The sequence below is a fragment of the Pezoporus occidentalis genome, unplaced genomic scaffold (genome assembly GCF_034315485.1).
Source record: "Pezoporus occidentalis ecotype Australia unplaced genomic scaffold, CSIRO_AGI_Poc_V1 ctg48, whole genome shotgun sequence".
In the NCBI taxonomy this organism is placed as follows: Eukaryota; Metazoa; Chordata; class Aves; order Psittaciformes; family Psittacidae; genus Pezoporus; species Pezoporus occidentalis.
This window is the reverse complement of record NW_026915813.1, coordinates 5,083,621-5,096,576: the sequence shown is the minus strand read 5'-3', so window position 1 is coordinate 5,096,576 and position 12,956 is coordinate 5,083,621. Positions and strand designations below refer to the sequence as shown.

The following is a 12,956-nucleotide window of genomic DNA, read 5'->3' as shown; positions in this document are numbered from 1 at the left end:
AAAAGATTGCACTATATAACAACACCTTCAATTTTTAGGTCAAAAAGTTACTGTGGTTTCTTTGAAAATACGAGGTAATTAACTCAAGTACATGATATATCAGCTACTTTAGAAATACCATAATTACACTGGTGGTTATTAAGTCTCTTGAATAGCTTTGTCTATATGAGCAAACCATAATGGTTTGTGGGGGTTTGTTTTAAACACACAGCAGCTGTGGATACAGAGCACAGCTATAAAGACAAACAGAATGTCTAAGCCAATGCTGCTTTTAAATAAAGTAGAAATACTTTTATGAAGTTAAAGCAACAGCTAATGAAAAGCTAAACAAGATCTCAGATGCATGCTTAAAGAAAAGGTGATATAATGAAATGGAAGCTACTAAGGTGTCTAATGATGACATTACTTTAAAGTTCTACACAAACATACATGAATACAGGGCATTCTTTGACTTTACTAGATCCAGAATGAAACTATATCCAACAAACAGCATTTTGCCTTTAATAAGTCAGATGTCCCAAGTCATACAATACATTTTTAAAAGCATTTTCATTTTAGGAAATGCAACAAACTAAGACACATACTGAAAATTAAGCAGCTATTATAAAAAGCTAAAACCTTTTGGGAGTTACTCATTTTCTCCATCCAAACATGCAGGTGTTCGCCTTCAACTTCACCAGACAGGATCCTTTCATTGCCACTCCATTCTCTCTCCCCATAGAACTCAATCATTTTTTTTTTCCTTTTAAGTCCAAACCCAATTAATTTTTGGGAACTAGCACTTTTCATATTTCTAAGCCTTTGTAAATATTGCAATCATATAAAAACTGAAGCAGAATTAAAATACTGCTTTCACACTATGTAACAAGACAACACTTGATAACTAGCAGTTACTTCCAATAAGACGTATAAAACATCAAATATCTCCAAGACTAACAATTAACGGTGTACTTCAGATAACAGGCATTTTTTTAGTTGTATTCATGTTTGAAAAAGTCCTTGTTTATTCAAGGGAAGAGATTTCATAGTACCCAAGCTATTTCCTACAAGGTAATTGCAGTTTACATTTGAAATCTGGACTGCTCATGAAAGCTCCCCCCTGGCCAAGTCCCATATATAGTGCTTGAGAATTTCTTTTCTTATGTCTCAATTAGGATAGATATTCCAAGTTGGGTTGTTTTTTTAGAAAAAAAAAAAAAAAAGAGGCCTGAGTATACACAAATGATTTGATTAAAAACAAAAAAATCTCTTATGTTTAGAATTCAAAATACTTACAGCCTCTCCAGTTCTTTTAAATCCTGGAATGCTCCTCTCTCAATAGTACTAATCTTGTTCTCCATAAGCTGACTGAAATACAGAATTTTTTATACATAAGTTCTAATAGCTCCAAGACAACTTGTTGCATTAACAGTAGTCATTTAAAGACAACTGCATATTCATTAAAACATCACAACAGTTTAATTAGAGTGACACATGCTTTAACCTTCCAGACCCATCATCAGCATTTTGCATGGGCTCATATATCCAAAAGGGGAAAAATAATCCTCAGTAAAAGAAACAGGAATAGATACTACATTCGCTCATTTACTTAATAATCCAAAGTTAAAAAGTCGCACATATACGTACATGCTGGGTGTGCACACAGACACACATCACTGCTCCTGGGCAAGTTACAAGACACTAGGTGAACAGCTTGAAGGCAATACTAGCCTCACATGAGAATGACAAAACAAAAATACTGAACTGTGGGGTGTGGGGAGAAGACACCAGTGAAAGACTGCACAGAGATTATAACTGCAACAGTACTTTTGTTTTGTAAATACATTAAAAATTGCTAAAACATTTTCTGCTCCAGACAGAAACGGAAAAGGATTTTATACTACTACTTGCTCAAATAAAATAGCATTAACAAATTAGCTACATAAATTATGTAGTATTTTAAAGTTTTTCTCCCCCGCCCAGAAAAACTGCCCCAAAAACCAAAACCCCACAGAATCTTAAAAGATTTGTAACATTTGAAACAAAAGTGTCAACAAAAGCACCAAAAGAAACAATTCCTTCCAAGAATTCACTGTTAAAGCAGCTCCTTTTGGACCAGAAACTGTAGAAAAGCAATAATCATCATCTGCAATTTGCTTTTAAATTCAGTAGAGGAAGAACTTTTTTTCTTAATGAATTTCCTTATACTTTAGGTTGAGAGGACCCATTTTCAGTGTGAACTATGTTTTCTAACCTTAAAGTCACTCCAACAGTTATTCAACCAATTTTAGCAAAGCTACATGCCAAATTAAGTCCTTGAGTTCTCTTATGAGCTTAATCAGAGATTATAAAAATTTTAACAAATGATATTTCAGGCAATTGCTAACTTAAACATATCAGTGTATAACCCAGGGAACAGGGGGGGGGGGCTGTATTCAGAGAGGGAGGGTGTTAAATTCAGGTGCAATAGCTAAAAAGTGTTAACCTATCCAGCTGACAAACTGAAAGATAACAAGCTCAATGGCTGTATATCAAACTGTAGCATCAGCCCTAGAAGTTTTCAGTAATAGGAAGAGAAAACTTACAGAACTCGAAGGTGCCTTAGACCAGCAAAGTCGGTCTTGGTGATTCTTGTGATGTTATTTCCATTAAGATCCCTAAGAAAAATAATTTACAAGCAACAAAATTAAACATTCAAAAGTTACTTTTTAATTGTTTTGTTTGTTTTCATGGGCACAGCCTTTTGAGCAATTAGATGTAAATGAACCAAACCATTCCTACAACTAACAGTGTGAGATCCTCATTTCCAAGTGACTGAACAAAGGTTTATCTTGAAGGTAGTAGTTTTAAACTCTCTAATGAGGCCTTTACAAAGTCAGTTCTGCCTGTCATTATAAATCTCATATATATCTTTAACAATATAGAAGAGTCAAAACCTCTCTGAACATGGTTATAACTGCGCCTAGAAAACCACTAAAGCTACTATATATATATATGTGCTACAGTATTTGTTTGCCTGTTACAAAATCTAAGAGACTGAAATCAAGAAAATCTTCAGCATTCTTAAGCAACTTTTAGCTTTCATAGCATAGCTACAAAAGCACAACAGATCTTAACTTCCTATAAGCAAACACAGCTTCCAAGCAAGCATGAGACTGGAGAATAAGTGATGGCAGACATGATTTTATGAAAAGTAAACTCTTCACTTGCTGCATGGAAAGCTACACTGACTGCAGAATGCAAAGCGCATTGAGAATCGACAGAAAACTATTTAGGCCCTAGCATTTCTGTTCATACTTAAGTAATACTTTACCTTCTGGAGTATATGCCCCTTTTTCTCAAAATTTTGGGGTCAAGCTGTGTACCTCGCTCAGTAGCAATCACTACAAATAAAACCAGACTTCGCAATTCCAGAGGCAAGCCATTAGGAAGTGGTTCTATACATGGAAACTGCTCTAACAATTATAGCTCATTCCCGAAGTGGGGGGGGGTATAAATAAATATCCTTTTTCATGCATCAACATTCAAATGACTTAAAGATAACTCTTTCAACTCCTCAGACACTTTTAAAAGGCAACCCGATATGATAAAAGTAACCGACCAGACGCTTGCTTACTCGCAAGAGTAGAAAACCCCCTAGCCGAAGGGTACACGAACCGTCTCAGAAAGAGAATGGGGGAAGGTCTCACAGCTAAGGAAAAACTTGGTGCTATCTAAGTGGGAAGAGGCTAAGCCACGCCAGCGTACCCTCGCCGTAAGACAGATGCGGGCAAAGCCTCGCCGGGCTCCAGCTTCACTCCGGTGCAGCGGGCGTCAGCGCGCCCCACCAGCCTTCCCACGCGGTAACCCCGCGGCCCCGGAGCTGGAGTGAGCGCTGCGCGCCGGCGAAGCGCCTCAGCTCACTCAGGGGCCCGCCTACGTCCGCGGAGCGCCGCGGCCCGGCTCTTCCCCACTGCCTCAGGGGAAGAAATCCGCAATAGCGAAGTTTGCCGGGAAATGGGCGCCGGCGGGCGGAGACGCCGCTCCGCCGCTGCCACCCCGGGGCGCCCCGCGAGCGGCCGCTGTGCCCGCCCCGCCGCTCCTGCTCCTCGCGGCGGCGGGAACCGCGCTCCTCACCGTGGCTTCTCGGAATGAAAGGCAGCAGCTGGGAGCAGAGTCCACCTCTCCCACGACTCCACGCATCGCCGTGAAATGGGGAGCGCTAACAGCAGGGGAAGGAAACGGACACGCCACACACCCCCTCCCCCAAAAGGGCGTCGGGACCCCAAACCAGGCCGGCTCCAAGGGGCCACATATGCCCCACCAGCCAGCGGGAGCCCTGACGGGAGCCAGGAAACGAGGGACTCTCGCCGCCACCCCAGCAGGGTTACTTACAGCCTCTCGGTGTTGCGGGGGATGTTCCTCGGGACCCCGCGCAGCGCCAGCCCGTGACAGTCCACGGTGCTCCCCGAGCAGGAGCACTGCGCCGGGCACGGCTGCGGCACCACCTCGCCCGCCATCGCCAGCAGCAGCCCCAGGGACAGGGTGAGCTTTCCCCAGCCGCACATCATCACCGCCCACAGCCGCCCGGCCGGGCCCGCCGGCCTCGGCCCCGGGGAGGCGCAGGGCGCGCCGCCCTCCTCCTCGCCGCGGGGAGGACTCGGGCAACTTTCAGGGTGCAGAGAAAGCGAAGTCCCTTCTATCCAAAGCCAAGCCAAGTAAAACAACCCCGGCAAAGTGAGGTGGGTGGCACGGATCAGCGGCTGAAAACAACTTCACCGGGAGGGGGACCGGGCCCGGGCCCTCCCTCTCTAGCCCGTCGGGTGGCGGGGAGAGGCGGCACTTGGGTCTCGACTTCGCACGCTCCCAGCGGAGGCGAAGCGGCGGAGTTGGGCTAGCTCCTTATTTTCGTCCTCGCGCCTTTCAAAGCCGTGACTCTCCTCTGAGCTCCCGGCTAAAGGCCGCGGAGCGCCGTTCGCCCGAGTGGCGTGGTTCCTGCGCTGCCCGCGCAGCGCAGCAGTCTCTCCCACGCGCGTCCCCCGTCGCGGGCCGCTCACAGCCCCACGGGGGGCGGCGGCGGGACTGACACCGCGCACACACCGTCCTGTCAGAGGCGCCTCAGCAAATCATACCCCTCTCACAGGCATTCATCAAACTGTCTCACGAAGAAGGAGGGAGGGGAAAAAAAAAAGTCAAACACACGAGATGATGTTGGGCTTGGCTTTCCACCCCCCGCGCCCCCTCCTGCTGTAAGCTCCCAAGCCAAGTTTAGCAGGAAAGGGCTGGTCCTAGAGCACGATGATAATGAGCAGTCGAGAAGTGATTCGTTGCCCTGCTGGAAGGGAGTTCATCCACGACCCCTTTCTCCTCACTGACAGATCACAGTTATAGATCCTCCTGTGATCCCGGGAGCACGGCGAAACAGGCCGAAGAACAGACGATGTGCGGCGAGAGTGCGGGGAGTGAAGGGGGCGTTATTCTGCTCCCCGTGGTCTCCCGGATACCGTGGCTTTGCTGCAGCAAAGGCACCTGATCGGAAAGGTAAGAACTGCTCAGTCCTTCCAGGTGAGGCCAGTTCAGCAGCTCCTAAGCTTGCTGCAGGAATGGGAGCAACTTTCTTCTTCACCCGGAGCCCGCTGGGGCACAGCGCCTCGGGAAGGGTTTGCGCCCCTTCCCCTGATCCCACCGGTGCACCTGAGCTGCCGGTGCTGGTGCTCGGCTCCCTGGCGGCGGTGCTCTTCAGGCGCAGAGGGAAACGGCAGAGAGGGCGCGGGGATGCGGGAGAACGGAGGCGACACACCAGCTCCTTCCCTCGCACCCCAAGTCTCTCCGAATGAACAATAGAATGGCACCGCCGTACGCAGACCGGCTCTCCTCCCCGCTGCAAGGTGCCTGCTGCCGCCCGCGGGAAGTACTCCCCGAGCGCGGTCTCCCGCGGAACCGCCCCCGGCACCCAGCCGAGCGCTCCCTGCTGCCCGACCCAGCGCTGCTCCCCCGGTCCCGCTCCCACGGAGCCAGGAGCGCCCCACGCGCCGCCCTATATAGGGCCGGCGGGGCCGCGCCTCCCCGGCCCCGCCCGCAGCGCCCCGCGCCGCTCTCACTGGCTGCGCCGCCGCCCGCCCCGGCCGGCCCGGCCCGGCCACCGCGGGGGGCGGGGGGCTGATCCGCGGCGCCAACAATGAATGAAAGTTGGGGGAGCGGCGGGGAGGCAGGTCCGTGTGTGTGCCCCCACCCCGGGAGTTGTTGCGCGGACTTTCCCACGCAGCCCTGGCCTGCGGGTGTCAAGCGCCCGGGAAGGAGAACGGAGAGGAGGGGCCGGGCCGCAGCGGTGGTTGTGTGGGTTTTGCCGGGGGGTTTGAAAGGGGACGCTGAAACGTCGCCTGCTGCACTTGTAAATACCTCTGGCGTCTCACCGAGGGTCTGGTCTGGTTTGTGCCGCAGCCGCTACAGAGGGAGAAAGACGGTTTTCTTGGCGGTTTTTTTTTTTCGGCTGCAGTCTTAGTGTGAAACGCACCAGCATCTTTTAACAAATTATTTTCGAAAATAAGACGTACAAGTGTTATTCCGTACGTTACGGTATGTAAAGTAGCAACACTGCTGTGCTCGTTTAGAAAACACCTTCCATTTACCAAAAAAAATTGTATTCTAAATACAACGTTCCTGATAAAATTTCCCAAACTGTTGTTTACTGTCAGTGCGTCTTTAACATTTTTTGGAAAATACTGAGTGTGTGAGCCTCTTAACTAAATTTTATCTGGGTTTCATTTTCCTTCCTTATGCATTTGGTTCCGTGCAATTTATAATCTTGAGACCCCAGTGATAGGTGAAAGTGATTCGTCTTTCATATATGGCAACCCCTAGCAGGGATGACTAAGCCTTCAGCAAGGTGTAGTTTGGAAATGCTCATGGGAGTCCATAGTTTCTTCCATATAGCTAGGTCCAACTGAGTCTCTTCATCCCTGGGGTCTCTGCTGCACAATCCCCACAAGAGGCTTACTGACTCTTTTTGCTTGTTACCAAGAGGACAAATACTGTTTTCAGAAATGCTATTCTAGATCCAAGCTAATCTGCTGAAGTGGAAGCCAGCAAAGTTACACCTGACTTCTCTTACCCTAGAATGTGAGCCAAACTGAAAATTGCTAAAAATGTACATATCTACAGAAAACTTATTTTTCGATGCATGTGTTGGACAACATCCAGTAAACATGATTGTTGCACTGTTTTCAGATGCTGGTAATGGCATCTTTGGTCTTGCAAAGACGCAGATATATTCCAGTTTTTTAGACTGATTGCAGAAAGAATTCACTGACTGTAAGGGGAATGCATGAGCTTCCTTGTATAAATGCCTTTCACTCTTTTCTCCTGTGTTACTGGTTTAGGTCTTTACAAAGCATTTCAAAAGGATTTTGCAAGTTTCTAGCAAGCAACATGATAGAAAAAGGGAAAAAAAAGAACGTAATCTAACATACTGCTTTCATGCCTCTACTGACATTCTTTATCTTATAGCTTCAGGCAGACAAACCTAGAAAATACAAATGTTAACCATTCAGTATATTTTGATATTTGTTTGAAGTAGCAGCAATATGCCTAGTGCTGCAGAAGACAAAGAGAAGAAATAATGAATTTTCTTAATATAGTAATTCTCAGGAAATCTGAATCAGTTCTGAAAGTGTTAAATGTTGCTAAACTGCTCTGTGCAGATCTGATTCAAAATCTAACCCGGCATTAATTTTGTGTACTTTGTTTTCAAAGGGAAGTATAGTAAGTACAAGCAAGATCAATTTTTATTTCTGTTTGGGGGGTTCATTGATTTTTAACATGCCCACCTTTGAATCATACCTTTCATTCATTCGAATTGATTTTCCTGAGTTTCTTGCCTGCCAGCACATTGAAACTCTCTTTTTGTGATTTAAACTTTTCAATGGGAGAGCTCCCAGTGCCTGAAATTGTCTGAACGAGGCCTTCTGTCAGATACGGTGTAGTATCATTGCTGGAGTGTGAACCTTGCCCTGCAGAGTGCCCCGTGGCTGCCTCAGTTGCCTGCAGAAGTGATTCTAAGCCACTTCCGAAGTTATGAGGGAAAATATTCCCATAGAGGAAGAAGCTGGGGGAAACTATAGCAAGAAGATGTTGAAAAAAGGAATTAGAAACATTCATCAGTGGAAAACAAAAGTTTTGTTCCAGCTGTTTCAGAAAATACTGACAAGAGGTAGAAGTTTACTGTTCTCCAGATTTCATTGCACAACATTCCACCCTTTGGAGGGAAATCTAAAAGGATGCTCAAAAAGCTACGATCAGAACTGTTATAAGGAGATCAAAGTCAATAATAATCCAGAACATCAAAACAGAAAAACCTACTACTTACAGCTGAGGTTGGTAACAATGACTATGGCTGACTACAAAGCTCAAAGCTATGTCAATGTATCAGCATCACTATAGATTTATAAGGACATATGCTTGAAAGATGCTGAATGAAATGACTCATCAATTTGTAAACAACTGAAGGTCAATAAGGTGATACAAAAATGTCCAATAGAGGTATATCAAGAAAAAACAGTATAAACTAATCTAGTTTGTTTCTTTGACAAGGTAACTAGTTTCTGTATAAGGGGAAAGTATGGTAGATGCTGATATTAGCAGATTATTTGCTACCATGCACATTTAAACTCTGATAAGCAATCTACTTGAATGTAGTCAGAATCTAATTTCTGGAATGTGGATACTTTATTAATTAAAAACCCTCAAACCCTATATTCAGAATATGATGTATAGTCAGTCAGGGAGTGACTAGACTCTTTTAAAAAGCTGTTAAGACTATTATGCCACTGAATGATTCCATTAGTGATTGAAAATTAAGTATAACTGTTAACAGATGATACCAGAATGGAAAGGGATGTATGGAGTTTGCAAGGCAGAACAACAACTGAAAATTATTTTGATAAACCAGAGAAAACACATGGAATTAGAGAAAGGAAAGACGTTATAATACTTCCCCAAATTAAAACGTTTTTGCAAGCAGCACAGTAGTCAGTTAATATTCACAACCAGTAAAGGGCTTCGTTTTGGGGAAGGAAGGTTTATGAATCAGAAAAGCTGGTAGTAATAAAGGGTGTGAAACACAAAAAACAATGTTGGTCTTTGTTTCATCTCTTCTCCTGCACCCCCAAGCCGATTTTTTACTGGAAATTTTAAAACAGATTGTATACTAGATAGGATCTATCAAAATGTACTACATACAGTGTCTGAGTATGGTTAGTTATTAGCTAACTGGCCTTTCAGGTTCTTTTTAACTATGATCTTCCATGAGCATGAAATAGGTATGTAGCAGTAATACTCATTGTCAAAGAGGACATCTGGCTGTTTATTAGTTGCTTATGATTTATTATCGTAACTACCATTATCAATGGGCTGTGCCCAATGGTATGAGGTTCAACAAGGCTGGGTCCTGCATTTGAGTAACAAAAACCCCACGCAGTGCTACAGGCTTGGGGCACAGTGGCTGGGAAGCTGCTTGGAGGGAAAGGACCTGGGTGTGCCAATTGACAGAAGTGAACATGAGGCAGCTTGTGCCCAGGCAGCCAAGAAGACCACCACCATCCTGGGCTCTATTAGAAATAGTGTAGCCAGCAGGGCCAGGGCAGTGCTCATACTCTGTACTCAGCGCTGGTAAGGCTGCACCTTGAATCCTGTGTTCAGTCCTGGGCCCCTTACTACAAGACAGACATTGAGGTATCAGAGCATGTCCAGAGAAGGGCAACAAAGCTGGTGAAGGGTCTGGAGCACAAGGTTGATGAGGAATGGCTGAGGGAACTGAGTTTTGTGCCATGATCACTGCAAAGAAATCATAAGGACAACATGGGCAACAAGCTGACATCACATGTATGATAAAAGAGTGATGGGGAAATAAAAGCCAATAATGAAGGAAAGAAAAAGGATGCTGAAGAAAAGTAGAGAGTGAGAACAAAACGCATGAACATAAGAATGTGGAAACCATATATTGAATTGCTGAGTAAGTGTACAAAGCGAAAAGAAAAAAAGACTTTTCTCTAAGAATCTATCAAAACATAGACTCAAAGGGATAAGTGAAACCCACTGAAACTGTTTTTAAATATTATTTGAATAGTATTCTGCTTTTAATCCTTCTGAACATTTACTGCTTGTGACAGTCTCACTGGATGAATCTGAGCCTGTATTTTCTGAGCTTTAACTGTTGCGGTATTGCACAGTGGACTACAGCCTAAAGAGCAACTTGGAATTGTATGCCCACACAGTATTTTAGCTCAAAGAACATTTTATTAGTTAATAGCTATCTTCTCTAGTTGTTAGCTAGCCAAGTTTAGAACAGGTCTGAAATGCCTCCAAATTAAGTAAAAGATTAAAGCAAACTAGCTGGCAGGAGTGGGTACAGGTCCTGTGTTTTTACAACTTCTCCAAGGGAGCTAGGGATCAAACTTCTTGACTTCTTTGAAACAACACCCACAATAAACATTACAACTGGTAGTAAATATTTCAGAAATGTATCCTTAATCTAAAGCTGAGTGACCTGAGGTTTACCCAATATCAAAGGGACACTATCAAATTTTTAGGGTCATGAGTTTCACACATATAAAACCCCTAGGCTCCCGCAGAGCCATCTAGAGTCTCACAATGCTTTACCATGAAGTTTGACTGGAAATTCATTTGAAAAATATTCTGGGGTTTAGGAGCCAAAAATGAAAACGTTCAATTACTCCTTTTTATTTCTAGTGGGATAGAGTGGATTTAATCCAGTTTCTCAAATAAGTAGAACTTCAAATACTCTCTGCAAATCTGTTGTATAGAAAGATTCACATCAAAATTTAGCTTTTTATGAAAAATATTTACTATACCTCAAGTCTAGAAGAAACTGAGGAGGGAGGAAATGGAGGTGTCAGAGCTGTGTAAACAGAATCATATCACACGACCCTGATTGTGCACACTACTTTATTCCAGTTCTATTTGCTTCACTTATGCTTCAATTTCATATGGCAACATGAGTTTATTTCAAGATAGCTAGAATAAATATTGTTTATGCTTCCTAGTAAATAAGGAGCTATATGAAAGGCTTTCCAACCAGCAATAGTCATGTGACACTACATACATTGATAAATCTACCTAATATGTACTAAGATGAATTTCCAAAGAATAAACAAATGGGATCCTGGCAGTTAAAGGGAGAATGCGAAAAGTGCTTCAGCAGAGAAAACCAACAGAAGATAAACCAGTCTAACATTGCTAGTCTTTTCCACAAGTTCTTACACAAAAGATAAATCATTTGATTATTTACTGAAACCCAGATTTAAATGTTTTATAGTCAGTATTTGTTATGGTATATCTTCACATACCAGTAAAAGTCTCATAATTTGTCCTAGCAAAGTCTTTAACCCTTCCAAGTGACCTCTCACTTGCTATCAAATGTAGAAAATCCGATAGCTGTTGTACATTCAATACTCCTATGACACAGATTAATGAACACACTATATTACTTATCTTGCATGGGATGGCACAAGGGACCTCATCCACCTCATGCAGTTTAATAACCTTGTAATTTAAAAAAAAAAAAAAAAAAAGAAAGCAGTTCTGTAATAATTCTGTGTGTGCAAATTCTTAGGAATTCATGGCAATTTAGTGTAAAAGGGATTATTCAGATTATTGACATTTTGCACAGGACAGAACACTGAAGCTAGTATTTCTGCATGAAGTCTGATTACTTTTGCTAAGCTAATCATACCCTTGCAGGGTGGAGGATCTAGTCTCTTACCATCAAAAGCAACCAGGAAAACTTAATATTTAAACAATTCAGTTTTGCCTTCAGTCTGGCTATTTGCAAACAGAAACCTAATTTTCACAGCAAACTTAGTCATGCTACTTTATACTCATTTGTTTCAGTGTTAATGTCTAGCCTTAAATTGTTATTTTGCACCCTGGGGATTGCACCCTGATATAAACAGAGAACATACCCTTTCTCTCAGCTTTCACTGTCTCAGGCTCCCTCTGTTGTAACTGAATCTGGGGATAAAATGGCATTACTTCTTGAGGTTAACTGTTACCTATTTCATCAATGCAACTCACAACTTGCTTTCACTGTCATCTAGCAGCAGAGGTAGAACACTTAGTCTTAGCACAAGGGAATCAACTACAACCATGGTTTGCTTTGTTTTTAAATCTTTTCGTAATGATCTTTCCAAGTGTCTCTCAGATGTTTGTAGAAACATATTTGTCCCAGTGTAATTGTAAAGGATTTCTCCAGGTTCGCCTTGTGGTTGTTAATATGACTTAACACCTGGTACTCTTAAAGGAAAAAGTTATGCACAAGCATGGGCAGTCTTCTTGTCATTTCCCTTTGCCTCTCTGTGAGGGAAAATAGAGCCAGTTCACTGTTGGACATATCCATAAAAGCAGAGCTGCAATGCTTTATGTCCTTTCCCTGAAGACACTATTCAACCTCCCAAAAAGGTAAAAAATCCATTTTGAAACCTTCCAGTGCTTATTTCAGTTGACATAAATCTACACACTAGTCTTGCCATAACCTAACATCACTGGGCATATCTGTATTTGTTTGGGGTTTGTAGAGTATATATTTTTTGAGAAAAGAGAAGAAACTTGGGTTTGGGGAGAGTTTTTTTTGGAGAAGGGGAGGAGAGACTGCTTGCAAAATGTCTGAGTTGATAAGGATACTTTGAGTGCTGAGATCTCAAAATTATCTGGCAAATTTCCTGGAAGAAAAATTGTTATAGTCTGCTTTTGTCTAAGCATACAAAAATATTCTAGCACATATTATTTTTATTATGCGTGTGTTCTTTACTTTTGTTTGTTTATCACCACATAGAATGGGATAATGTATCTCAATTGTATCTGATTAGGATTTAAACTATATCAGTCCTAGAGAGAACATTGCTGAATCTTTGTTTCTCAGTTATTCCTTAAAAATGAGCATGTGAGAGCATATTTTTTTCCCAAAAGGAAGTGGTTTCTGCCTG

The 12,956-nt window shown here is 43.1% G+C and overlaps 1 protein-coding gene across 7 annotated transcripts in view; it reads right to left on the bottom strand.

The window, feature by feature from the left end:
* The window catches only part of SLIT2 (slit guidance ligand 2), a 264,821-nt gene extending 259,154 nt beyond the window's left edge, over nt 1–5,667 (bottom strand). For all 7 annotated transcript variants that reach the window (XM_062636475.1, XM_062636477.1, XM_062636476.1 and 4 more), the window contains exons 1-3: nt 4,354–5,667; nt 2,565–2,636; nt 1,276–1,347 (exon numbers count right to left, since the gene is read on the bottom strand). In XM_062636475.1, coding sequence (XP_062492459.1) covers nt 1,276–1,347; nt 2,565–2,636; nt 4,354–4,529 — 320 coding nt within the window. In that variant the 5' untranslated portion in view covers nt 4,530–5,667. The remainder of the gene's footprint in view (nt 1–1,275; nt 1,348–2,564; nt 2,637–4,353) is intronic.
* Nucleotides 5,668–12,956: the final 7,289 nt, after the last annotated feature.